This window comes from Excalfactoria chinensis, chromosome 1 (assembly GCF_039878825.1).
Source record: "Excalfactoria chinensis isolate bCotChi1 chromosome 1, bCotChi1.hap2, whole genome shotgun sequence".
In the NCBI taxonomy this organism is placed as follows: Eukaryota; Metazoa; Chordata; class Aves; order Galliformes; family Phasianidae; genus Excalfactoria; species Excalfactoria chinensis.
Window position 1 is genome coordinate 115,058,876 of NC_092825.1, and position 26,837 is coordinate 115,085,712.

A 26,837-nucleotide genomic window follows, 5' to 3' on the forward strand; every position below is an offset into this window, starting at 1 on the left:
ATACGCCACTTCCGGCTGCAGGGGGCGTGGCTCTGTCTGAGGAGGGGGCGTGGCCAGGCGGGGCCGCGGAGCGGGCAGCGTGCGGTGCTCGCGTGGGTACCTGTCCGCCTGCCCGTTCACCTTCCCGCGCGGAAGGTAACGCCCCGCTGCCGGCTCTGCGCTCCTCGGCTCCGGAGGAGGGGCCGTTTCTTCTCTTGAGGCTGTGCGAAGCTCTCCGGTGCGTCACGGATCCACCCCCGTCCCGCGTAGGGCATTCGCAGCTTCTGGTATGGGGTGAAAGCGGCCCCGCCAGTCGCCTCGGCCCCCACGGCCGCCCTATGGGCGCGGGAACGCCGCCGGGCCCTGCCTGTCCCACTGTGGGGACGGGCTCGGTGTGGGCCGTGCGGTACCTGTTGCTGCCCCGTGAGCTCGTGGAAGTAACACTGAGCTGCTTTCTACTCTACTCGAGCCGCTTTCCAGTCCCCGGCAGGTGTTTGCTGTCAGTATCCTCCCTTTGATTTTCATCACCTGGCTCTGCGAAGTCTCTTTTGGGGAGTACGGTGGTACTTGGGATTAGCGGTGGTATCTGTAAGCAGAGCCGTGCGCTGTAAGCACGAAAGTTAAAGCTGCCTGCAGGGCGTGTGTCAGCTTGTGGAGCCCCGGAGGAGAAGAGGGAACTTAGTGGCTTCGGTATTTAGAGAGAGAAAAGGAGCCGGCTGCTATTTCCAGCAGCTCGTGTGGTTTCCCAACCCACCTGGTGTGCGTTGTTTATGTTGTGAGTAAATAGTGGGTTTCCAGGGCTGTAAGGAGATAGGGAAATCTGTGCTTCTGAAATTAGCAGCTCTTGTTTGGGTTCCTGTCAGGTGAGTGATGGGACTCTGTGAGTCTTAAGTGGCACGTGTTGAAGTTTTATATGTTTCATTTCTTCATTCATCAGTTTCTTGCTTTATGTTACTCTGAAGTTCTGTCATTAACTTGTTTACGGGTTGTGAAGAGGAAGGAAATTTCCTTCTTGTTTTCTTTTACTTCTGTTAACGTTTGCTGCATGCTTACCTCTTTCCAGCTCACTGTAAATTCAAAGGGTTCTTTTCTCCTGGATTAAATGCTTTGGTTGCTGCGTCCTCTTTGTTCATACTGGCAGAGAAATAATACTCTGTTGATTTCCCGCTATCCACTGTAAAAGCATTGATAACAAGCACTGTTGCCTTCTTGACCTCTGTCCGTTGGAGCTCTAGGCCTTATTTGTGTTAATTAATAACATCAGAGGAGCAGTTATTCCCTTGCTAATGTGTGCAACCAGTGTTTAAAGAACACTGTGCCGACTTGTCTTATCGTGAACTGTTTCAGATCACACGCTATTACATGTTGTTTTGAACAGTTTGCACATGTAGGTAAGGAACGGAGAAAAATTGAGTGGGTGATACAGAATGCTGATTTTATTAGATACTGGTGGCTATAGGCTGGAAGTTTTGAAGGAAGATCTACTGAGGAGAGGATGTGATAGTTCTGGCTAATGTAGCAAGGAACAGTGTTAGAGCTAACTTCTCAAAACATAAACGGAGCAATTGATTTCTTTAATTCAGGAAGAATCCATGGTGAGATTAGTCTTGCCTAACCTGTGTTTCTAAAAGGTGGTTGGCTGTTCCTGTCATGTTACAGAAGTCAGATGACTTATACCTGTTTTGGTATCTTCACAGGGCTGTGCATCTAATTAGTATCTCTGTTTTCTCATTGACTACGGAGAGGATTTAGACATCAAGCTTAAATAGTAATGTATAACATGGGAGGGATTCTAAAATGGTGATTTTGCTGTCTGTTCCTGAAAGTCATTTCAATGTTGATTCTTTGCATAGCGTGCCTCTGTTATTCCCTGGGATGAATTTGCATTAATCAAATGTATCTTTGTCATTTTAGATTTCCAGCTCAAAATCTGTGTGCTTGATCTGATTTTCCAATGAAGTACATCCTTGTAACTGGTGGAGTCATCTCAGGTATTGGCAAAGGGATCATTGCAAGCAGCATTGGCACCATACTGAAGTCATGTGGTCTCCGTGTCACTGCAATCAAAATTGATCCTTACATAAACATAGATGCTGGAACGTTTTCACCGTATGAACATGGTATGAAGAACAGCTCTGTTTCATTTTGTAGTAAATATTGACATATTTAATCACGTGTTTTTAAAACAAGCAAACACACACAAAAAAAAAGTAATACAGTAGTTATTAGTCATTTTATCATCTATTTGGCAATGCAAGATTATTCCCTTCTGCATATTTTCAAGGGTGTCTGCTCTAAGCAAAGAGAGGAGTCTATTGGAAGATAGTCTGTGTGTAGAGGCTTACTTTGTATGAAGTTCTGCTTTGTTGAGAAAAATCCTAGCTGTGGGCCTTGTTCAGTGTATACTGTCTTCTGTTCAACATGAAAAACATTGGAGTAGTACAGCAGAACATATTTGAAGCTGTACTGCTGGACAGTCAGATGTGAATGCTGCTACCTGGGTATCAGCGTCTCTAGCGTGAGTGTCTTCATGAGAGTTAGATTAAGCTTTTGTTTTAGTTAATGAAGGTCAGGTCAAAACCATCGGTGGAACTTAGAAAGCTGACTAGACTTATTACTTAAAAATAGATGCTTTTAGTTTGGTTGGCTTGTATCGACTACTTTGATGAGCTGCAAAGCAGTCTGATAGGCATTTATAATGCTGAACATTCTCCTGTGATGCATGGTATTAGTATGTCTATTGAAAACAGTGGGTTTTCAAAGTTCTCAAGCACCTTCAGACAAGAGGGATTTCTGACTTGTTTTAGTTGTCAACTTTTGCCTGCTTAGTTTTAGTCTAGATCTACTGAACTGAAAGCAGTGCACAAGACCTCACTCAAAGCCAAATTGATCTAACTCGATACTCCTACACTTTCAGTGTGCTACTGAGGCAGTTATCCGAGGATATTCTGCCTTTACTTTTGATCACAGGATTCCTGGAATGACTTCAGATTTTGAGAATGATTTTTGTTGAGGGCATTTATTTGTTGTTGTTAAACTGTTCTGTGGAGTGTTGTATCTAGATGGGATATATATTTTCATAGTCCACATCACTTCAGGGGAGTTCCTTCTTTTCTCTTGTGCAGAGCTTTCTACCTTTACCTCAGGATGTAGCAGTTATGATTTCTTCAGAAATTGGATTCAGAAGAGACTCTTCAGAGATTTAAGGAAAATATGAGCCCTGAAGAACATTTTAATTACATTATTTTTTTTTATTTTTTTTTTTTTCAGGGTCAGAAATACCTATTGCAGTATGCATATTGAACCAAATACTTGAATGGTTTTTAAGTCTTAATATTTTAACTCTTAGTATTTTAACAACATTATTTAAATACGTGTTAAAAATATCTCTGACAGATTTGTGACATTCGGTGTAAACGTGATGACTCAATATGAAGTCACACAGTGACAACACAAGCTGCGGGATGTGCTTTATCTATATGCCATTTCAATACGTATATTAAAAAAAAATACTTAGTTTGAAGATACATTTGTGGTTCTCTTGATCTGATGTGTGCTTAGTAGAGTTTAGTTATTTTATTACTTTGCTATCTGTTATGGTTTTCTTTCTAAGCTTTCTTTATGTTATTTTTAATATTTTCACTTTCTTTTTTTTTTCAGGAGAAGTTTTTGTACTGAATGATGGTGGAGAAGTTGACTTAGATTTGGGAAATTATGAGAGATTCTTGGATATTAATCTCTATAAAGATAACAATATCACCACTGGAAAGATATATCAGCATGTTATCAATAAAGAAAGGCATGGTGATTACCTGGGAAAGACTGTTCAAGGTAATATTTTCAGTTCTGTGGCATGCTAGTCCATCCAGTCTTCCTAAAAGAGTGGCTAGAACAAGCTGCGTCTTGCTATGTCAGCTTATTCCTCTCTCCATTCTAGGAAATACAGGCGTATTTGTGTAATGGAAGACTTCTGAGTTCAAGGAAGGGAGGAATCTATTAAAAAAAGAAAATGCTTGTTGTTTCCATTTGACTTTCTGCTCCTTTTTCCCACTTTTTCTGCATCAAAAAATTAAGCACGTGAGTCTAAAGTTGGATGTGTTTGCCTTACTACTCCTGCTTTGTCTTGTAGTTGTTCCACACATCACTGATGCGGTTCAGGAATGGGTAATGAATCAGGCTAAAGTTCCTGTGGATGATGACAGAAAAGAGCCGCAAATCTGTGTAATTGAGGCAAGTATAAAACCTCTCAGGTGAACACAAAGAGCTGGCTTGTTCTCTCTTTGCTATTTACTGCTTTGAAAAAAAGACAGGCTGGAGCTTTACAGAGAGCGGATTGTACAAGAGAGTACAAAGACACATTTTGTATTCTTGATGATCTGTTTTGAGAATGATAGGCATAGCTGTATTTCCACAGGTTTTGTTACCTTAACCAAACCCTGCTGGAACTGAGCTGCTTAAGAGTTTACTAGTTGACAATAAATGGGTAACTTAATTTTATAATGTGGAGTAACTATTCAGAGATGCAGATGTTTGACTGAAGCTATGCGCTGTAAATAGTATTGAGGAAACTTGTGTGATATCTGAAATGCCCTATGGTCAGTAGGAGAGCTTATACAATTTTAGCTATCCATGTGGCTTCAAATGCTCCATCTTGCAGCTCATGGTCATAGAATCATAGAATTATCCAGGTTGGAAAAGATCTTGAAGATCATCAAGTCCAACCGCAGCCTAACCAGTACCCTAACTCTAACAGCCCTCTGCTAAATCATATCCCTGAGTACCACATCCAAATGACTCTTAAACACATCCAGGGATGGCGATTCAACCACCTCCCTGGGGAGCCTATTCCAGTACCTAACTACCCTTTCTGTAAAGAAGTTCTTCGTAATATCCAACCTAAACTTGCCCTGGTGCAACTTGAGGCCATTTCCCCTCGTCCTGTCATATTTGCAAGAATATATTTAAACATTATTTAAGTTAGTTTCCTACTTACTAGCTTCATTTTGAAGATCTGTGTGAGCAACTTTGTTAATTGCTTAACCGTGTTGTTCTGCACAATGGATCTAACGAGTTTCACTTACACTTAGTAGTGCATGGTAACAACCTGGAGAAGTGCAGTCAATAACTGCTAGGTATTACTGTTAGGGTTGAAAATACAGCAAAATTTATACCTGATAATCTGACAGAAGAACGTCATAGATTTTAATGCCAGAAGCCATCACAGTAATCAGCAGTGTGAGAAACTTTATGACTCAAGATTCTGAGTTGCTCTGCATTTCTTACACAAAACAATTTTTCTTGATTTTAAAATATACTCATTTATGTAGGTATATATATATATGTTTTAAGGATGTGCGCAGTGAATAAAACATTTAATGCAAACATAAAACCAGTAAATACAGAATTTGCACAAGAATGTTAAGAAGTGATGGGCTTGCCAGTCCTTGAACTTTGAATGTGGTTTTGTTTCCTCCATGTAAAGGTTTTTGCATCATAGTGTCAACCTCATGAAGATATTTCTCTTTAGGACTGTAAAGATAAAGGTATATTTTTTTGCCATTGTGAAAGTCTGAAAGCACTAGGCTGAGTATATGTGTGAAGAACAAATATAGGAAGTATTTCTGGTACTGTGTGAACACAAATTTGCAACTCTGTAGAAAGCCACATGGTGGCATAGAAGGATTGTTCTGAAATAAAACTGTTTCGCAAAACTTCTGTGCTAAACTGCTTCAGAGAGTGTTTACTACAGCTCTTGGTGTCTTTAAAAGATATCTAATTCATGTCTTTGAATTAGGTTTATCATGGGATTAGTGTAGGACTTTGTTTTGGTAGTAAGTATTCAAACTGTTTTCAACTTAAAATATAATTTTCATCGTCCATGTAGGATTTATTAGTGTTGGAAAGCTGTCCTAATTGAACAATTGAATTGTTGTAATCTAGTTATTATTAGATATCTTATTGTCTGTGACTGCTTATTCATCTGGCAGTTTGGAAAATGTGATTTCTCTATACAGATACTGTCAACTTAGCTACTTATTACTATTGTTCACCACTTTGAAAATAGTAAAAGCATGTGTTATTCTGTAGCGCTACATATCTCCCTATGGGAAACATATTTGATGTGAAGTGAGTGTAATGAAACCAGAAAATTGTTCTGTGGCTTCCATGGGAAACCAAATACACAAAATACGTGAGGACTCTTTGCAGAGTATGCCTGCAAATTTCATTCATCATCGTATTTCTTTTTTAATAACAAAATTCAGATAATGTGTTGAATGTATAAGATATCATCATCATAGTATCATAGTATCGTGTGAGTTGGAAGGGACCTTAGAGATCATCGAGTCCAACTCCCGGGTTTCGAGCCCTCTGTGTAGCGAAGCGGCACTTCTACCCCCTGCGCCACAAGGGGGATTCGAACCCGTGTCCTTCGGTGCCGCAAGAAGCACTTTATACCACTGCACCACCGGGGGCACACAAACATATAAACTCTTTAAAGACTGTTTTACTTCTTGCCACTGACAGATTCAGTCTTTCTTTTTCAGCTGGGTGGAACTATTGGAGACATTGAAGGAATGCCATTTGTGGAAGCGTTTAGACAGTTCCAGTTCAAAGCAAAAAGAGAGAACTTCTGTAACATCCATGTTAGTCTAGTGCCACAGGTAAGTTATTAAAATTATACAGATTTAATTAATGAGTAATATTTACTCTGAGTTGAGCTTTGTATTTGTTTATTTCTCTGATTAAAAAGAGTTTTTAGAAAGGTTTAGAGATTGAGTGATAAAGGTCAAAAGATGGCTTCTTAATCAAAGAAGGCCAGTCTGGTTGGGATAAATAAATCCTTGATAGAACATTGAAACACATTCTCACATCAGTAAGGAAATTAAGTTATCAGCAAAAACTTTACCAATGCTAATTTGTCTAGAAGCCTAAATATGATTGCATTTTGCACTGGAAAGTGCTCATTCATTATGATCCTGTTAAGAAACGTACCCAGCCTCTGTAGGATATTATTTAAAATTGTGTTTGTTAAAGTTGATGTTGTAAGATGGTGGAAATCCCAGGTGGTGTGGCATTAAGTCATACTGGGCTGATCACCATTTGTCATTTGATCTATTATATGATTTCCTTAAACAGCTCTGTTGTTTCTGCTGTTAAGCAGAAATAATGTTCTTATCAAACTTGTTGCTGAGTTCCTAGATACAGGGAAGAATGTGGTGCAGTTTTTTTCTGACTTGTCGTAGCTCTATTTCAATACGCTTACTTCAAATATTATTATGTGCAGTGAATTTTCTTTTTTACCTGACAGCTTCTGTGTTAATGTATTTTAAACACTATTTGAGCTTTCAAAATATGTCCTTCTAGCCTAATGCCACTGGTGAACAGAAGACAAAACCAACACAGAACAGTGTGCGAGCACTGAGAGGATTAGGCTTGTCTCCAGATTTGGTGAGTTCAAAAGTCAATAAATACAGATTTATATTTACATGTTATCTTAAAAGTATCTATACGTAACAAGTGGTCAAAAAATGAGCCTCAGTATCTTACGAGAGACAAGAATATTAGAAGAAAAGCAAGGTATTTACTGTACTCCTTCACTAAATCAAATTGCTCAAATGTGCTCTGAGATAACGTAATCCAGTTACTCTTAGCAAATCTGGGGGCTTCTTACAGCGTTCTTCATCCAAAGGGATCTTTGCAACAAAACCATTCTGCAATGCTTAAAAATAATCTGAAGTTTGGATATATCAGTTCACTTTATGGAAAGACGTAGAATACTTCAACCTTCTACCATTCTTCTACAAATTTATTTTTATACAAGATTAAGGGAAAGCAATCCTACCTGTGAATTCCAGCCTTTAGAAATATTGCTGTTTGGAAGCTGGTGAATCTTCAAAGTAAGGTTGCTCTATTACTTTCTTTTGTTGAAAGTAATAGATAAGGCAAAGCCAACAAGTTTCACCTCATGTGAGCTGGTAGATGATAATAAATGCTTAACTTCCATTCTCTCTCCCAAGTTCTCTGGTAATGAGTATGTGCTTAATGCCCACATTTGTCATTGTTTTCCTCACTGGCACTTTACCTAAGGGGTAGAGAAGAGACATAATTAATTATAGCTCCCTGTGGCAATTCCTATCTTCCACTAAGAGGCATTAATCTGCTTGTATAAGTGTTGCTTGCATGAAGTCAGGGCAGTGCAACTTCAAATGCCATTATAGCCCCAGTTCAAACTTAGGCTTCTTATTTTTTTGAGACAGCTGAAGGCAATACGTTTCTAGTTCCTCAGAACAGAAGAGATTCTGTTCTTTTATGTGAGGCTGCTTAACTCAAAGAATATTTTCTATACTTGGTGCTTGAAGTCACTGAGCACTTTTCATTTTCATGGATCCAATGGGAGGAAAGGTTTCCTACCTGGCCTGTCTCAAAAATGAAAAAGTAGTGAGAATAGTCACTGATTCAATATGATGTTTGTATACTCACAAAGAAGTGGTTTTTGAAAAGATAGTCGCACAATTAAATTATATTATGTTTCTTTCTGTGATTATTTATTTATTGCCTTGAACTTTTGCAAGAGTTTATTGTGGCATATGTCCTTTTCTAGTGTCTGGATGTTTTAGGGGCCTCATCATCTTGTTGCTGCTTTCCGTGGATGAGTGCAACCGCTTGAATTAGTGGCAGAGGCCTAGTGGGAATAGATGCCATTTAAAATTAAAAAAAGAAAAAAAGAAAAACCTTATTGGCACAATTTGCAGCATCAAGTGGAGGGGGAAAAAATAAAAAGAGAAATGTGTAAGTTCTTTCTACCCCATTTCACTCTTTTTAATGTAACAGTTTTCTTCAGGCCTGGCCCTTGTTGAACAGGTTTGTCTTGCAAAAATTCAATTAGAGCATCCAAAGCAGGACAAATAGGCAAGCTAATGATTAAACAGCGTAGGCAGTTCAGTTCACCGTGGTCCAGCGTAATGCTTGGCCCATATATGAATTTACTTGCTAATGTGAATGAGCACAATGACTCTTCCCTGCATTAACCTCAACTTTTTGTTTGTTTGTTTGTTTTTTAAGTAAAAACACTGTTTTACACTTGTGATTTTCTAATTATGAGGCAAAAAAGTTCTGTATCAATATCTGGTGTTAACTTCTGATGCAGGGCAACTTTGTATTGATAGCATTGCTTTCTTAGCAAGTTACAAAGCTACACACATTTTATTTTCCCTCAAAATTTCAAGAAGCTCTAACCAAAGAAGTGCTAACCAACATTCTTACTGCTGGAAGATAAATATGAAGTATTTATGCAGCCAGAACCGGTAACCTGTTCCCATCATGAAGATATGATGCTTGTCATGTGAGCAGTAATTCATGAGGCAGTTGATAATCTTTACATTATCAGCTGTAGTTGTGTTTGTACTATAGGCACCATTTACAGATAGCTGTATTTGTACTGGATAAGGGGAGAGTGTGGACTTATTTATTTACTTACATTTTCAAGTTTTACTATGGAAGAAGACTTAACATTTTATCAGCAAACGTGTTTTTAACTACATGTTCAATTGTTTTTATAAATAAGACTGTTAGGTAGCTTCAAACAGTTTTTACTGGTTGAATGTAGTTTGTTGGAGGGAACGAGTTTTGTAGGTAAGTGCTGCTCAGCATTCTGAGCTTGGAGGGCTAAAGTTTGAAATACCTCTGTATAGGTATGTATAGTTGTAATATGGAAAGTTGGGTGTGATATTATTATTGTTGTTATTATTATTATTATTTGTAGGCCTGTATGATAACTTTATGGAAAGTCAGGCCAGTGCCTGACTCCTTTTATTTTTTTTGCAGCTTGTTACATGTGTGTGGAATCAAAGGGAAGTAGCTTAGTTGAGTCACTTTCTCGTATCTCCTTGCCTGGAGCAGTTCAGGGGCTGCCAGCAGCACAGTGCATCTCTTTTATTTTTGCTTCGTTGCTGTGATTGAGCACCAAAGCACAGAGGTTACACTGTGAGTAATGCCTATTGGCTGTGTCAGTAAGCTGTCAGGACAGTGTTTTAAGAAAACATGCATATAGCTGCTCTCTTTTTCTTGGTGACACCAGGGGAAGGTCCTAGAGTCGCAGTTAGGAGGGCTTACTTCATGAGCTATGTTGCTAGGCTGTCTGGTTAGGTTGTCTAGACCTGTTCCTGCAGGTAGCTGCAGCCTCTCTGAGATGGCGTGTTGTGCTGGTCTTAGCTGTCTGCATAAAGGAGCCTTTCTGTTCTCCTTCAAGAGTACTGAGAGCTTAATGAACACTCTGTGACTGCAGTTTCCATGGACTCTGTTGCTGCATTTTGAAAGCGGATTATATGTTTGTCCATGCAGTCCTATTTGATTGAATTGTTTCCATTGTTTTGTTTGTATTATGTTGCTTTGAGGTCTCTGATCTCAGCCACTGTTATTGCAGTTCTGTGTTTTCATGATGTTTCTGATTTCTTTTCTTAATTTCTGAGACTTGAATGCTGAAGTTTGTCTCAGGAAGGAAGATGGATTTCCAAGAGCATTTAATCGTGTGCTCATGCTATCAAGATTTCTGAGTAAGGTTTTCAAACAGAATTCAGTTATTCAAGCTGTGCTTAACTGAAGAGAATGTACAAATTGTTGCAATCATTATTTTTTTTTAGTTATTATAAGACTAAGTAAACATTTTCCCTTAGATTTGGCCTTCAGTTTCCTGAATCTAGAAGTTCTTGCAAGGGAAAGGGAAGTTATTTAAGATTTCATCAATATCAGTGTAGCTAAACTGCTTTTCAGCAATGGGATTGAAGCACAGCTACTAGTTTCTAAACAAAAAAGGTTAAAGTGTTACGTAGTTATGTATGCTAGAAAGATGGGGAATTAAACTTTTAACAATATAACTGTACTTGGTTATACTTAAAGGATTCAAAGTAACTCAAGGGTAGGTGGTTAAGTTATCAGTAGGCACGTTCAGTGGGCAGTTTTACTGCATTTTGTTAGTTGCCCGAGGTTACATGATGCAAATAAAAAATCCCTTCCAACAAACACAAAAGCACCCATTTACTTTCTTTGTTGGGAAGGTAATCAGTATTTTCCAGAATTCTGGAATTTGATATGTTTCAGCAGAATAATAGCACCAGAAGGAGAAAAGAACAGAAAGCACAAAGTTAAGAAACAGTTTTCTATTCTTCAGCCTTCTTTTTACAGTGATGTACAAATCAAGAATTACAAAAAAGATGCTGAAATACTGAAATGATAGAAAACATGCGTATAAGCCAAGTATTATTGCTGTGAACTTAGATGATAATTTCACAATATTTCTTTTCACTCAGTGTGTCATTTATACTTACAGACCTACTTGACTTTACTTTAGGAGTATCACAATAGTAGTTACAGGAGAGGAGAAAAACAAAGTACATACAGAAGGTGCCAAAGAAAAACTAATAAAAATGGGTCAGTATCGGCAGGTCAACTGAATACTTTTGCCTTACTAGAAGATGTTTGTGAGCTGTGATATTTTGTACAACTCCAAAAGAGTGCAGAGAGATAAAGTGTATTTGCCTGTGCTGCGCTTCCAAAGGTAGCGAACTTCTTCATGAACAGTACCAAGAATCTTCTTTTGTTGTTTTTTTTTTTTTTCTTTCTGGGAAATAGTTAAGATCTTTTTCTTCTGCTATGACAGATTGTTTGCAGAAGTGCAAAACCTATAGAAATGGCAGTGAAGGAAAAGATCTCCATGTTCTGCCACGTGGAGCCTGAGCAGGTCAGTACTTCAATTATCATTAGTTACGTGTGTGGGAAAGCATACAAAAATAACCATGTGTTTCTGTTTTCCATTTCCGTTTATTTCGTTATGTTATAATTGTTCTTCGGACTTTTGTCTTGCTATTGTGTACACTTCAATACTTTTAAGAATATTGAAAGTTTATATGTTTATTTTCATACATTGAACAGTCATTAGCAATTTTAATGCCTATGTTTATACTATAATATTATATTTGGTGTAATTACTGGATAGATTGTAGAAAAGTTAATAAAATGAATAGATTTTTAGTATGTAGTTGATAAACTATATGTTGTCATGAAAACTATGCAGTTCCATGCAATAAGCAGTGCAGGTTGGTTATTGTCCATAAATGACCTGAAATACTTGTAATAGTGGATAAACAAAGGCAGCCCTAAAGCTTGGGATTTTGTTTATGTCCAGAGATCATCACAGCCATGTGAATATGGAGGTAGGCTTTGAGAGTTGGAGTTGTTCAGCCTAGAGAAAAGAATGCTTTTGGGAGCCTTATAACAGCATTCCAGTACCTAAAAAAGGCTTACAAAAAAGGTGGGGAGGAACTTTATCTCAGATAGTGTGGTGATGGGAGAAGGGGGAATGTTTTTACACTAAAATAAGGGACATTTAGGTTGCTTGTTAGGAGGAAGCAATGGAACAGGTTGCCCAGAGAGGCTGTGGGTGCCCCATCTCTGAAGGTGTTCAAAGCCAGATTGCATGGGTCTTTGGACAATTTGGTCTTCTGGAAGGTATCCCTGCTCATGCCAGGGGGGTTGGAACAAGGTGATATTTAAGATTCCTTCCAACCAAAGCTATTCTAAGATTCTTTGATCCTAATTAAATCTAAGGGGTGGAAAGGGGGAAGTTCATAGTTTTGACATCTGTTTTCTCAAGTAACAATTATGTGAGATGGAATCCTTCTTTACTGGAAATAGGTAAACATCTTCCTACTTATGGGAAGTAGTGGAAGAAGTTGCTCATGTGTCTTTTATATTATATCCATTAAACTGTCTTTATCTCAACTCAGGAGTTTTTTCAGTTCCATCTTTCTGATTTTCTCCATCTATTCAGGGATGAATGAGCATGTGACTGTGTGGCACTTAGCTGTCTGTTACAGTTGAAGTTCAACAACTGCCCTGATCACTCAAAAGAAAATTATTTAAAAAGTAGAATATAAATTTTGTCATCTACATACATAGTATGCAAAAATAGAACGTGTATTTACTATGAAGAATATATAGGTAGGTCTTTTATATTGTGCTTTTCTTTTTTTCTTTAGGTGATATTTATCCATGATGTTTCTTCCACTTACCGAGTACCAATTCTGTTGGAGGAGCAAGGCATCATCAAGTATTTTAAGCAGAGGTTGAATTTACCCATTGATGACCAGCCAAGTGATCTTTTAATGAAATGGAAGAAAATGGCTGACAGGTATTCTGAGTCCTGCTGTTCTTTTGGGAAGGGGTTTGTATTCAGGTTAGGTTTTTAGCTGATCTGGAACTACCAAACTGCTCTGGGGTCAGCAGCATGTTGATGCTGCAACACCTGTGGAAACTCTGGGCTTAGAAACACTGACAGGTTAGGGATTTTTAGAAGATGCTTTGTGAAGTTAAAGAAAAATGTGAAAATGGATGTAATAATCCAAAAACTTGTTTTTGTCAGATATGAAAGGTTGCTGAAGGTGTGTTCCATAGCTCTCGTTGGCAAGTACACAAAACTAAGTGATTGCTATGCATCTGTTTTCAAGGCTCTGGAACACTCTGCACTGGCGATTAATCACAAACTGGATTTAATGGTGAGGATCTCTCTGGATTTTGCCTTCAGGAATACTTTGAATATACATTACTAACTGCCATCATGTCAAGCAGCTTTTATTCATAATGAAAGTTAGAAAATGAGTAGTGAGTGAATACAGACTGACTAAACATTTTTTAAAAGTAGTGTTTAGAAATGCAATTGTTTTCTTAGGATCTAAACTTACCTGAAAAGGTTATTGATAGCCCCAAACTGGATCTGATTATATGATTTGCTTTCAAAATTAGGTTTCATTTATTATGGGGCTGCCTATTGTGTCAGTGAGATTAGCTTAAAATAGACGAGATAATAGGTAAATTGAAAAGCAATTAATTTTCTTATTAAAATCTGCTGTCAGGAGCTGCTGTTCATCATTTCAATTCATGTCTTGAGAGCAATCAGGTTTGTCTTAAGCAGGATTTCTAATGACTTCAGACTTCGGCCAGATGTAGCTCCTTGAATGAAGCATTGTATAAGGATCAAATTTGTCTTATTCAACCTTTTTATTCTTATTTTAATTATACAGAGAAATTTGTGCCAGCTTTGTTACTGCTGTAACTATCCATTTCTATTCCAAGGCTTTGCTAATAGGATGGGAAGCTCTTGGGCAGAGAAGCAGTGTGGAAGTGTATATTGGTATTAATGAATGGGTACAGAGGATTCTTTGGCAACTTGCAATAACAAAATAGCAGTAAATAGTCACAAAATATTAGCATCAAAATGCTGGTTTAGTGTTATTCAGGAAGAGAAGAGAGAGATTGATCAAAATGGCAGTTGAAAATGTTTTTCCCATTGGCCTTCTTCAAAGAAAGGTGTTAATGTATTCCCTAGGGAGGCACAAAGAGATATTTCTTACAAACAGAAGAAACTGAAAAAAACAAATTGCTTAATGCCTTTGTTAGTGATATGGAAGAGGAGATGGAGTGCACCTGAGCAAGGCTGAGGACGAAACTAAATTGGGGGGAGCTCTTCGTATGGTGGCTTCTACTCTGAGGGATCTTAACAGGCTACGGGAGTGGGCTGACAGGATCCAATGTTAGAATCATAGAATTGCTCAGGTTGGAAAAGACCTTAAGGATCATCGTGTGCAACTGGAACCTAACCATACTACCCTAACTAACAACCCTCCGCTAAATGATGTTGTGAAGTTGAATGGGGGCAAATGCTAGTGCTGCATCTGGCATTGAGTAACCCCGTCAGTAGTGCAGGATGCTGTATGACTGATGGAAAAGTAGTTTATGGAGAGGTATTGGGAGTTCCAAGTAGATGACATGTTGATTGTGAGCCAATGGTGTGCCCTTGCTTTGAAGGAGGCCTACAGCATCATGGGCCATACTAAGCAGCATCATGCAATGTTGAACCAAGCCAAGGATTGTCACTGTTCCCCTCTGTTCAGTGATTCTAAGACTGTGTATGGAGGGTGGTATTCAGTTTTCATCTCCCCAGTATAGACTATGTACTGACGTAATGATTGAGCCTGAAGTACGGCCACAGAGATAAGCGGGCTGAAGTGCACGCATATGAAGAGAGCAGAGTAAGTTTCTTCAGTCTGAAGAAGAGAAAGATTAGGGGGGAATTTTATTGCTGTCTGTATCCAAGAAGGTGAAGAGAAGATGAAGTCATACTCATTTCAGAAGTGTGCAGTAGGAGGCTGAGAGAGCGCAGACACAATTAAGAATGTGACAAGTTTTGGCTTGGATAAAGTAAATAAATAAATAAAAATTGTGAAGGTAGTCACCCTGAAGCAGTGTGCCCAGAGTGGGTGTGAGGCTTCCATCTGGAGAAATTTAGATCCTGACTGGAAATGGCCCTAAGCAGCCTGCTCTAATTTGACCTGCTTTAAACAGGGATCTTGTCTAGAATCTTCCAAAGGCCCTTCCAATCTAAGTGATTCTGATACTCCACGTAGTGTTTTATGCTGGCAGTTGTATAATTGGAAAATTTTGTGGTATGTAATTTAAGCAAACTGTGCCTAGTCTTGCAGGTATATGGTTAACAGGGCTTACTTGTATTTAAGGCTGAGTTCAGTGGAGCTTTTTCATTAACAAGCCTGGGAAAAACTGATCGCTAAAACTCATTCCAGCTTGGTGCTGAAGTGTGCTAGCTGACAAGGATTCCTGCTGTATTTATCTGCATGTATCATCCTCCTTTTTTGCTCATCAGAAGATTCTCTGTATAAACCCGTGTTCCAAAGGAACTTCTTAATACTGTATGTGGGATCCCACTCACAACCTAGTATCTGATATATGTGAATGATAAAACACTGATGCTGCTTGAATGTGCTGCTTTGCTATGCTTGGCAGGGAAACTACAATTAACTTTAGCTGTAATTAGTTCTTTTTCCTCAGTTCCCCAGTGTGATAAAGCATCCTTTCATTTTATTGTCTTCTTGTACCAATGTAAAATAGCAAGGTCCACAAGTAGTTATTTTTCTTTCGTGTTTTTGATGCCTTTTGGAGCATGGAAAAAGGAGAAATGTTAGCTAGGAGGCAGTTTTATCTGGAAAATCATAGGCAATCTTCATACCTGTTTAATTTCTCCACACACAAATGAATACTGTCATTTCAGATAATCTAGTTCTTACGGTGCATGGCTGCTACAGCAGGATGCTATTAACTATGCTATTTTCAGAAAGACTGTTAAAACCATGAATCAAACTCTGGTGTTTTGCATCTCTAATGCAGTATATAGCTGCCTCAGTCATTTATTTTAGTGGTGCCTTAGGAGCCGTGCTTATTAGTGGCAGAATTGATTCTAACGCAAGATCTCTGGTAGGACATACACAGTGAGCCTGGCTTGCCCTCTGCAATTCAAGCTTTCAAATCAACCCATGAGCATCTTTCTCACAGACTAGGCAATGTGAGTTTATCCAGTCTTGAAGTAATATTCGATAAACAGTGGCAACCAAAAGCTAGTAAAATAAATATTCTCACTGTATTTCATTTAGATGTCACTATAAGGTCAGCCCAAGCCCTTGATTGGTGCCCAGATTTCCATAGAAACGAAAGCTGTTTACATGGCTGTTGAGCACTCCAGCAAGTCTGTCTACCTGGAGGGCAGAAAAACAAGAACTGGAGGCAAGCAGAGCTCTGTAGGTGATGTGCAAAGAAAGGAGTGTGGGGTGCAGCAAGTGGAGCAGTCACTTGAGTTTTCACTGTGGTTGCTGTAGTTTTACTGAGAAATTCACCTGAAGCTCTTGGTAGTCGCAGCATATGAAAGTTGCTTGTAGTATGTGCTGCTTTCTCTGTGGAAGAAAATACTATTGTATTGTATATATTTTTTCCTAGTACATAGACTCAACAGAGCTTGAACGTTCTACAGAAGCAGAAAACTCGGTGAAATACCACCAGGCATGGCACAAGCTATGCAAAGCAGAGTAAGTGTTTTGTATCTTGAGTGCGGTTTTTATTTAATGTGATGAAAACTATTTTAGTGAATCACTTCTCAGTATATCCAAACTTTTGTTTCTTTGTCAAGTCAGTTAAACTTAGCAAGCTGTGGAATTGCCCTACATCCTCAAACTCTGTTTTAATCTTTTTAGACAAATTGCAGTTGTTAGTTGTTTTGGGTAGCTAGTCAAAATAGTTTCCTTACAGTGCAGGTCTGTTTGTCAGTGATTTTAAACTGTGGACATGTATCACAGTGAAAGATAGTTAGAGGAAAACTTAGTACACGTTTGTGCCACTCTGAAAACCTTTTTGATATGAGTTGCTGGGCTTTCAATTTTTATTTGTAAGGACATGTAACTTGTTCAGATGCATTCATTTTTTCAGTGTTACTTAGTAGCCATTGAGTTTTGGCTTTAAGATCCTGTAGTGGTGAATATACATGTTCACTTAGTGAATATACAGCTAATAGCTGCAGAAAGCTGTGAGAACTTCACCACGTAGTAAGGAGTCAGGAAAGAATTAGGATGGATAGATGAGACAAATCCCCACATTTAAATTCTCTGTGATAGTAGAAGAAATATCTTTTGTCCACTGTTCTTGTTCTTTTGTAATGAAAAGTCTTTCTCGGATTGTGTAGACTTCTTTTGATGGCACGATTGTATTTGTTAGATATTGCTTTACATGTGGCTGTCATTACAGTGGCATTCTCGTCCCAGGAGGGTTTGGAATTAGGGGAACAGAAGGCAAACTTCAAGCCATCTCCTGGGCAAGAACAAAGAAAAAACCTTTCCTCGGTAAGATCATTAGTGTCAGTGATTATTGTGTTTTGGAGGTGTAGAGAAAACTAATTTGATATTTAAAAGGGAAAAAAAAAGTGGTCTTCCCAGTCTGCCAGAACATGTATGTGAACATCTTCTATGTTGTAAGTGAAAAGAGCAGCACTGTCAATAGAATACTGAGGAAGGATTCTGTCTTAGGATTGTATGTGTGCTGTTTAGAACATGTGTCTTATAAATTATGCCTAGGGTCATAGTCATGTACTCCAACTGCTATATAAGGAATGAGGAAAAAGGCCTTTCCCATTCCAAAGGCTTAGTTTGCTATTTTCACATTTTACATGGAGAATCTGTGCATCTCAGTGTAATGAAACCAGTATCATCGTACTTACTAATCAGCGTGCAGAAAATATAAGTGTCTTTGGACATGTGCAGTATTAAATAATTTTTGTCGATTTGTCTGATATCTTATTACAATAATTCTTGAAGGTTCCATATGGCTTGTCAGCTACGTGCTCTGTATGTAAATCCCTCTGGAGCTCTGGTCCTCACTCTAGATTTGTTACAATTCTATAAGTAACAGTGGCTATATGGCTAGTTGCTAAGATACATACCCAGGCTTTCAGCTTTTGTTTATCTTTGCAATAATTATTTGAGAAGAAAATGGGAGGGGAAAATAAGAAAGGAACAATTTTTGAAAGGGTTTACGACACGATTATTTCACGTGTTCACAGTATGCCAACTCTGAAGAGTATGCCATTTTTGTTCTAGCTTTTTGATAAGTCAGTGTGTATAAACAGTGTACTAAGGTTTCTGAACAACCCCATTTAGATGGAACAGCAAGTACTTTGCCCTGCTCTTTGTGCTGTTAAATTCTGGTGGTGTTTTTTTTTTTTTTTATTGTTTTTTTTCCTGTCTTTTAGGAGTTTGCCTGGGAATGCAATTAGCAGTTGTGGAATTTGCGAGAAACTGTTTAAATTGGAAAGGTGAGCTCAGAATGCTGGCGTGGGTATGGTTTGCTTAGATGGAGTTTTATTCAATGCATGCAATATGTATCTATTTTTAGTATTATCTTTCAAAAATCCTAAAAATGGATCCTAGGATTATCCTTCAAAATGGTTATGTTGCAAGAGCTATGCACACAGTGTACAAAGGAGCAGGAACTCCTGTATGCAGATTGCCTGTAACTTGCTTCCTGACTTAAGCACACTCTGCGATACTCCTTATAGTTCACCTTTGTGGTCTTTCGCAGGAGTGTACGGGTGTGGTGAAGACTTAAAATGTAAAATCAGGCTTCACTTGCTTTTGCATACTTTGTTAGAGTTGCTAAACTATAGCCATTGCGGCAGTAATTTGAAGAGGTTTAGCTCACCGGTGAACTACTACCACTAAAAATGGAGATGAAGAAGTTTGGGAATGAGGAAATGCGGCGTGTGTGACTGTCACATGAGAGCACTTCAGAAGTGATCCAACATGTCTTTCAAAAGGCAAGATTGAAGTGGAGATGCAGACAAGTATAGAAACATCACAAACACAAAACTGTTCCTATGAGTCTGTAGTGCTTGTAGAACAATGGTGATGTACTTTTTTTGCACTTTTTTTTCAGATGCAAATTCTACAGAATTTGACCCAGACACAAAAAGCCCTGTTGTAAGTACTGATATTTCTCCTGTGTGTGTTTTATGAGCATGCTTCTTGTGTTTAAAAAATAAGTAAACTCTGTGGAAGTTATAGTTGATCTGTGTTTATGCATGAGGTGAAATCCATTGTCTTTATTCAGTATTACTTACATAGGCATTTGATTTTTGAATAGTTCCTTGCCTTCATCTGCTTACTTCCATAATTTGCCATGACAGTATTTTATTATTATTAAGTTTTTAATAGTTTCTATAGCTGTAGACAAACACTGGGAGTAGACAATAATGTTGGCTTTACTGAAGAATAAAATATAAAGAGAAGCTGGAAAGTGCTATTAAAAGCTATACAAAGCTATTAACAAAATATAAGTTTATACAAGAAGAGATTATATGCAAAGTTGTTGAAAAACTTTTCTTCCTGTATTTGAATGCTAGAAAATAGGTACTCTTTCTCGCTACCCCCACCCACCCAATGCACATTCATCTCATGATTCTCCTTCTGAGTAAAATTTCAATGCTGTAGGTAAGCTAGGGCTCTCAGTATGGGATGCCAGTGGTAGTATTTTGGGATGGAGTTGCTTTGGGTGTATGTTCTAGTTCAGGAAAATGTAGTGTCACGTTATCCGTAATGATAAAACTTAAAATGAATCAGTAGGAATGAGTTTGTAAAAATGAAATAGGATAGATAAGTACACATGGAAAATAAAGTTGTACCTTTGTGCAAGATCCTCTAGTGATAAATTAAGTGCATTGCTTGTGATACAGAAACAGTAGCTTATAAACTTCTTTCAGAAGAGTTTTTTGGGGATTTTAAAGTGAAATACTTTTTTTTTCTCCACACCTGCTTCATCTGCAACATGCAGATAGGAGTTTTTAAAAGTATTTTAACTGTCCATCAGTGTTGTTGGCATATATAGAAGAGATAATCCAATCTGAGCTTTTGAAGGTTAATTTGAGACTGCTACTGTTTCATTTATTGCGAGACTTCACCCTTCCAGTATGTATGAGAAGACATCACTGAAGGGATCCATTCCATAAATAGCAATGTGTTGTAAAATATGGAAATTGTTGAAAGTTCACTATCATTGTTCTGGGAAGCAAGAGTGATAATACAGGAGGCCGAGCCTGTGATGACTTTGCTTTTAGGGTTTTTGGGAGATGGTTCTATGTGTGCAGGGAATTCTACTGTTGTTGGGTTGAACAGGGCATGATTTCTTCTTCTGGCACCTGAAGATTTTTAAGTGCCAAAAGTGATGTTTGTAGTCTTTCAAGTTTTTGTTTGTTTGTTTTGTTTGTTTTAAGCCCTTGAACAACTGATAAACCTTGCTTTCTGTGGGTTTGAGTCACCATCAGCTGCTTTGAAAAAGATTTTGAATCTCATTTGGATTTTAACACTGGCAATTTGAGTTCATGATTCTTTCCATTATTAACTATGATGTATATATATTTTTTTCTATTTGCAGAAAGTTTCTGCAGTTCCGTTCTAACAACAAGCAGTTTTTTGGGGGGTTAGTACTGCCAAAGATTGAGACTGAGAGATGGAGGTTTAAGTTAGGTGTGTAGGTCTCACCACTAAAGTGCAGCATGCAAACAGTGCTCTTCCACTTCACTGCATGATGCAAGATCCTTTTGCCTGGTGCAAAGTAGACTCATAGTTTCCAGGGTCCTAAAATCAAGGAATGTGGAATACATCTTATGTAGCTTCATATGACTACATTTCATCCAGACAGCTTAGACACTTTCAGAGTGCAGTCCGGTCATGAAGCCTGTTTGAGGAAGAGGTGGAACTGCCCATTTGCCTCCATTATTCTGAGGATTGTTTGCTAGTTCAGATGCAGAGGTCAACAGTTAACAGAAATCTGGAATATAGAAGCTTATCTGCAATAATATTGGCTGTTTCTTTCATTACTGAAATGGTAGTATGTATTAGCATAATATATATCAGACAAAGTTTTTATTCCACGAGTAATTAACTGAGTGATTTGCAGCTAGCAATCAAAGCCAAGCAAGGTATATATCTTATGAATAAAGTTGCGTGGGCATTAAATTATGAAAATAATAGAATGAGTGTATGTGTCATAGAAGATTAATACAGTATTTGCAATGGAAGTAGTATGCTTTCAGTATGTATAACTGATACTCTTTTGTTCCAAGCTGCGCTATGGTTGTGAAATTGATTATTACTGGTTATGTGTCAGGAGCTTAATCCGATCTTTGACATCTCAGTTCTCAGTTAGAAATGGCTGTAAATTGTCCCCTGAAAGAAATTTATGCTATCAATATCTGTTAATGCTAAATAATGTTTTAGCAAAGTCTTACCTTGTGCTAAAAACTTTAGATGTTCTGTGTAATGACAAATCAATAAAAATGACTGGAGAAGCAGCAGATTAGAAGCTTGTGAACTACTGGACTGATGCAGATATTTCATTATCCATGAAAATTAATTGGAAACACAGTGTCAGCACTGATAATATCTTGTGATGCCGCTGTGTGATTCAGCTGAGTCCTAACTTAAAACCACAGCAGCCTATTTTTTTTTTCCTTTTGATTCCTGCTCCTTTGGAAGCTGAAGAGAGAGAGGAGAAGCACTGATGAGGCAGCAGTTGATTTCTGCTGTTTTAAAAGGAAAAATATTCTACAGTGTTTATCAGGAGAATTCTGGGGCAACCATAAAGTATGCATCTTCTTGCATTCCTTCTTAATTTGCTAAGCATTCAAATACTCAGAACAGTACGTATCAAAATAGTTCCTTCTAAAGTACAACTTGGAGTTAAGCTTCCAGCAGAAGTACAGGTGACTAAAATAGTGAGAAATAATTATTGTTAACGTCGCTCAGTAACAGCAGCACAAGTTGATGCACTAGTTGGTGAACATCATATTAGGAAAAAAAATTGTGTTTTAAGAAGGTTTGGTGTGATGAGGTAATTGTGACTTGTTTGTCTTTGACAAATACTGAACCCAGAACTGAACATGCAAATGCAGTGTTGCGTGAAATGCTGAATATCTGCTTCATTTCAGTTGCTCGTCTGCTTTTATTGACTGCTGTTCTGTTGACTCATTATGACAGTGTTACTTGATCTGGGTTTTGCAAAATCACCCAAGTGAAACCTGATACAGGAGGGAAACCCTGTATTGCCTGTTTTGGGAGGTACTCTATTAATAATCTTGGCATGTAAATGATTAGAGGTATTACAGATTTCAGATTTCAAATGATGAGGAAAAAAAATGATAGTCTCTGCATATAAAACAAGAGAAAACTAATGGCTTAATAATATGAAATGTACCTGAAACTTTCTTTTAAAATCCAATAGGGGGAAAAAAATAAAGTTGAGTATTAGATGTAATGACAACTTAGAGGAGTTGCCACCTAGAATTTGAAAACATTAATAGGCTGTGGGTTATGTGTTCTGTTTGAGGGATTTGAATTTATTTGTTCAATATTTTCATTAAGTCTTAAGCTAAAGATGTATGGTCTGAAGTAAAAAAGAATGATCTCTAGAGCAGTTTTCACCTGTTTTCACCCAACCATGCCTTTAGCATTGAGTAACATATTAAAGCTTCTTATTTATTTAAGTATGTTTGATTTCCCTGAGGCAAACGTGACAGATATGTGGTAACTGATCAGTCCCTGACATTCCTGATCATCATCTTGACTGATTACTTTCAGGTTATGTTCCCATTATATTTTCTTAAGCTTTCTGCTCTGTTTTCTAGCACTTTGGTTACTAACAGAAGGTAAATTATTACAGCTCTTTGCTGGGAAGGAAGCTGTTCAGAAAAATAATGTGTTGAGTGTAGTGCTTAGTATGAGTTTTCTGTTGCAAATGACAATTCATTCTAAAATAATCTCCTTTAAGGAGAATCTGTACAGTCTGAACTGCTGATGAGGTTGATTGACTGAGTGGTAAAACAGGTGTTTTTTGTGTCCATCATTCATTTTTTTTTGGTAAAGAACATAATGAAAATCTGAGTTCAGCTGTGTCTAGTAAAGTTCTAGCAACCAAGCAAACAGAACAGCAAAACAACAAAACTGTTCCAGCAAGGGTTCTTTATGTACTTGCTTTAAGCAAAGTTTTGTTGTGACCATAGTTCTTTATGACCTGTGACATCTTTTGTAATGATGTGAAACTTGAAGTATTGCATGGTGTTTGTGTTTTATGACTTTAAGGAATTGAGTTGAAATAGACTTTGCCAGTAGGTGACACTCTTATAACACATTTGTGAATTGATGCCCACTTTTCTTATTCAGGCTGCCCATAACCTGAGTGAATTCTAAAATACCAAACATTTTCTAACACATGGAAAAGATCATGTGTTCCATGCGTTATGTAAAGGAACATCTTAAAGTTCCTTGTAAAATTCTATGATTTTATTTGTGTGAAGTAGCAAACACTGCTTAGCACACAAATGAGTGTGTGGCACATTTTGTTGCAAAATCAAAGTATACTGTTAATTTAGATTATTATTATTTTTTTAATAAACCAGAAGAAAGTACTACAATTTTCTTCTTTTTCTTCCAAAAATTGTAACGCAGTTTAACAGCTGAAGAGTTTGTGTGAAAGCATTGCCCAAGAGCCTAATAGAATATTCCTATTGTGTTTAAATATTGTAATTTTTGAGGCTGCTATGCATGCAGCTGTGGCGCAGCACTGGATTCCACGCTGTTAGGGAACAAATCCAAGTATAGAGATCACTTGTATGTGGTCATTAATGCACTTGATCTGCTTTACCGTTGCATTGATTCTCAAGTCCTTAAGTAATTCTTAAGATCTGGACCTGATTGCTCTATTGGCATAATGGAGGATGTTGATGTTAAAATTCAGTCCAAAATTGAGAGATCTATGGTACAATTAGTGCCTCATCTTCTTAATGATTTTGCATCAAAGTTACTTCTCTTCCTTCTTCTTCATTTATTTCCTTTATTAAAGTAAATGATAATCCCCATGAATTACTCAGACAAATACAAATGTGACAAGGGAACTGTGAAATGGAGAAGTTAAAACTTCATGAAAATAAAGTTGTAATGGATGTTTTAATTTGTAGCAGCAAGCACTCAGCTCCTATATATATGCGTGCATTCTCATTTATAAAACTTTTAACACACAGGAAATACGCACTTGTGTACCTACAACTTGAAACTGAGGTGGAATATTGTAGTCATCGTACTTATCGCAGTAATTTTATATTGTTATTTAAAATAAATGCCTTGTCTTAATAAATAAATAAATAAAATTGAACTTAGCATTTTCAAAATGTCATCTTATGTGATGACATTTTCTCAAATAGCATTTTAGTAGCATAAAATAAAGACAAGTAGCTCTGAACTAATTTTGATGCAGTTTTGTTGGAAATTGTGCCTAGCCGACAGGGGACAGAATGCAAAGCTTAACCTGTTATGTCATATAAATCTTTATTGCATGTTTTTTGAAATTACAACAAGGAAATCTGTGGATTTAGGTGCACACATACTGTCCATGAATGCCATGTTCTTCTCCTTCAAAGGAACGATGCTCATTCTGGCAGATGCCTTATTGTCCTGTAATCTTTTTTATAAGCATCACAAACTCATCGAAGCTGATGCTTCCATCATTGTTTTTGTCCAATAACTTAATTACGTTGTCGAGTGAGAATGAATCCTGTTTTTGTAGAGGGGGGGAGAAAAAAGAGTGAAGTGAATTGCCACAACTGTTTTCTAGTGAGGATTATTACCAAGACTTGGTGCAGTCAGTAATAGCGTTGCTTGAAGATGTTACTGGTGATGTATTAACCAGTTTTACTGGTTAAACTATAACTTCCGTGCCTGCTAATGCCTCTCAAAAACGTTAACAAAGCTACAAAAACTATTTGAGAACTATGAGCTGTCATTTGCTTTTAACTTGATGCTTCAATATGTGAACACAACCTGAATACTCAACTCAATACTCAGTATTTTGTACTACAGAGACATTCACATGCAGCACATGAAAAAGCCAGTGGAGCTGTCATCACCCAACTATAAGTATTACTCAAGTTACTTCAGTCTTTTAAGTTTGTTTGGATTACATTATGAAACATAGGTAACATAGCAAGTGCAGCAGCTTCATTGTGCATGTAGTCATCAGTATGTATACCACCTACTGCTTTGTTAGATCCAGGACCAACGCAGCACTACTTGAAAACATGTTTCAGTAGACTGTGGACCTGGGTCCCTTTCCTTCCCCTTTTCTCCTCTTTACTAGGAATACAGTGTTAAAAAATTCTTGTTAATAGAATAAATCTGGTTTATGCTATAAGCTTCTTTAGTTTGTGTGACATCCTGGTGCAGTGAGTATTCTGCTAATGTCCCAGACCAAGCTAGTTAGTATAAAAAATAGTTCTGAATATAAATTAAGTCTTTAAAATGCTTTCTTCGTACTTCCTTTTTTTTGGTCTGTATTGTACTGTCATGTCCTGCTATTTTGTAGATTTATTATGGTGCCATATATTTCTGCATACAGAGTGGGTGGTTGAAAATGTCTGATATCCAGATGGAAAACATCTGCATTTTTTTTTTTTCTGAGCACTTCTATTTCCACAAATCTCTGGAAATGGGTCCTGCCACCTAAACTGCCTGCAGCTAATATAAAAAGCACCGGCTTTCTGAATTTACTATCACATTTCCTATAAGTTTTAGTAATTAATTCCTGACAGATGGCTTTACGAGGGGAGACAACTTCATGAGTTTTATTAGGTGATGTTTTTTCTATTTTTCTTCACCTAAAAAATAACTAGTAACTGTATTCCTGTGGTTCTTAAAATACCGAATTTTCCATTAAGGTATAACTTCTTTCACATCTCTAGCAAAAAGTACCCATGTCTTGTCTTGCAATCCAAAAGCTGGTATTTGAGGATTTGCCTAGGAAAAGAATCTAAATGGAGCTCTAATCTAGTTTAGGAAAGATCTTGGGTAGGGAAGTTGGATTTGTTTTTTCTTTTTCCCTCAGCCTCAGGATGTAGATATTTCTCTCTAGCTTGGTGGTATCTTTTTTCTTTTTGGCATCTTTCAGAAGTGACATATCTTATTTTGAATGGTGAATAGTTAGATTGCATAGAAACTTGCCCGTGCATCTTACTAGTAAAGTTGCTGTACTGATTTACTTGAGTTATAGGTGTTCAGTGCATTTTCAATCTAGAAAATACATAGTTTTGATTGAAATGAAATTATTTCATAAAACGTGGATGCAGTGTTCTAGATGATCTCATCATAGTATCATAGTATCATAGTATTGTGCGAGTTGGAAGGGACCTTAGAGATCATCGAGTCCAACTCCCAGGATTCGAGCCCTCTGTGTAGCAGAGCGGCACTTCTACCCCTTGCACCACAGGGGGGGATTCGAACCCGGGCCCTCTTGTGTTGCAAGCGGCACTTCTACTGCTGCGCCACCGGGGCACACAATATCTCCCTGATATTCATTAATGCAAGTAAAGTTTCATAAACGAATCCTGAAAGATTATTTATGGAACTGGTAAAACCATTTGAGCACAGAAT

The 26,837-nt window shown here is 37.7% G+C and overlaps 1 protein-coding gene across 2 annotated transcripts in view; it reads left to right on the plus strand.

Moving 5' to 3' along the window:
* The first annotated feature begins 89 nt into the window (after nt 1-89).
* Nucleotides 90-26,837, plus strand: part of CTPS2 (CTP synthase 2) — a 58,470-nt gene continuing 31,722 nt past the window's right edge. The window contains exons 1-13 of one of the 2 annotated variants that reach the window (XM_072330291.1): nt 90-217; nt 1,894-2,099; nt 3,640-3,810; nt 4,109-4,209; nt 6,525-6,641; nt 7,345-7,428; nt 11,636-11,716; nt 13,014-13,165; nt 13,397-13,529; nt 16,816-16,904; nt 17,617-17,711; nt 18,617-18,679; nt 19,300-19,343. In XM_072330291.1, coding sequence (XP_072186392.1) covers nt 1,934-2,099; nt 3,640-3,810; nt 4,109-4,209; nt 6,525-6,641; nt 7,345-7,428; nt 11,636-11,716; nt 13,014-13,165; nt 13,397-13,529; nt 16,816-16,904; nt 17,617-17,711; nt 18,617-18,679; nt 19,300-19,343 — 1,296 coding nt within the window. In that variant the 5' untranslated portion in view covers nt 90-217; nt 1,894-1,933. The other variant, XM_072330298.1, reaches the window with a different exon arrangement.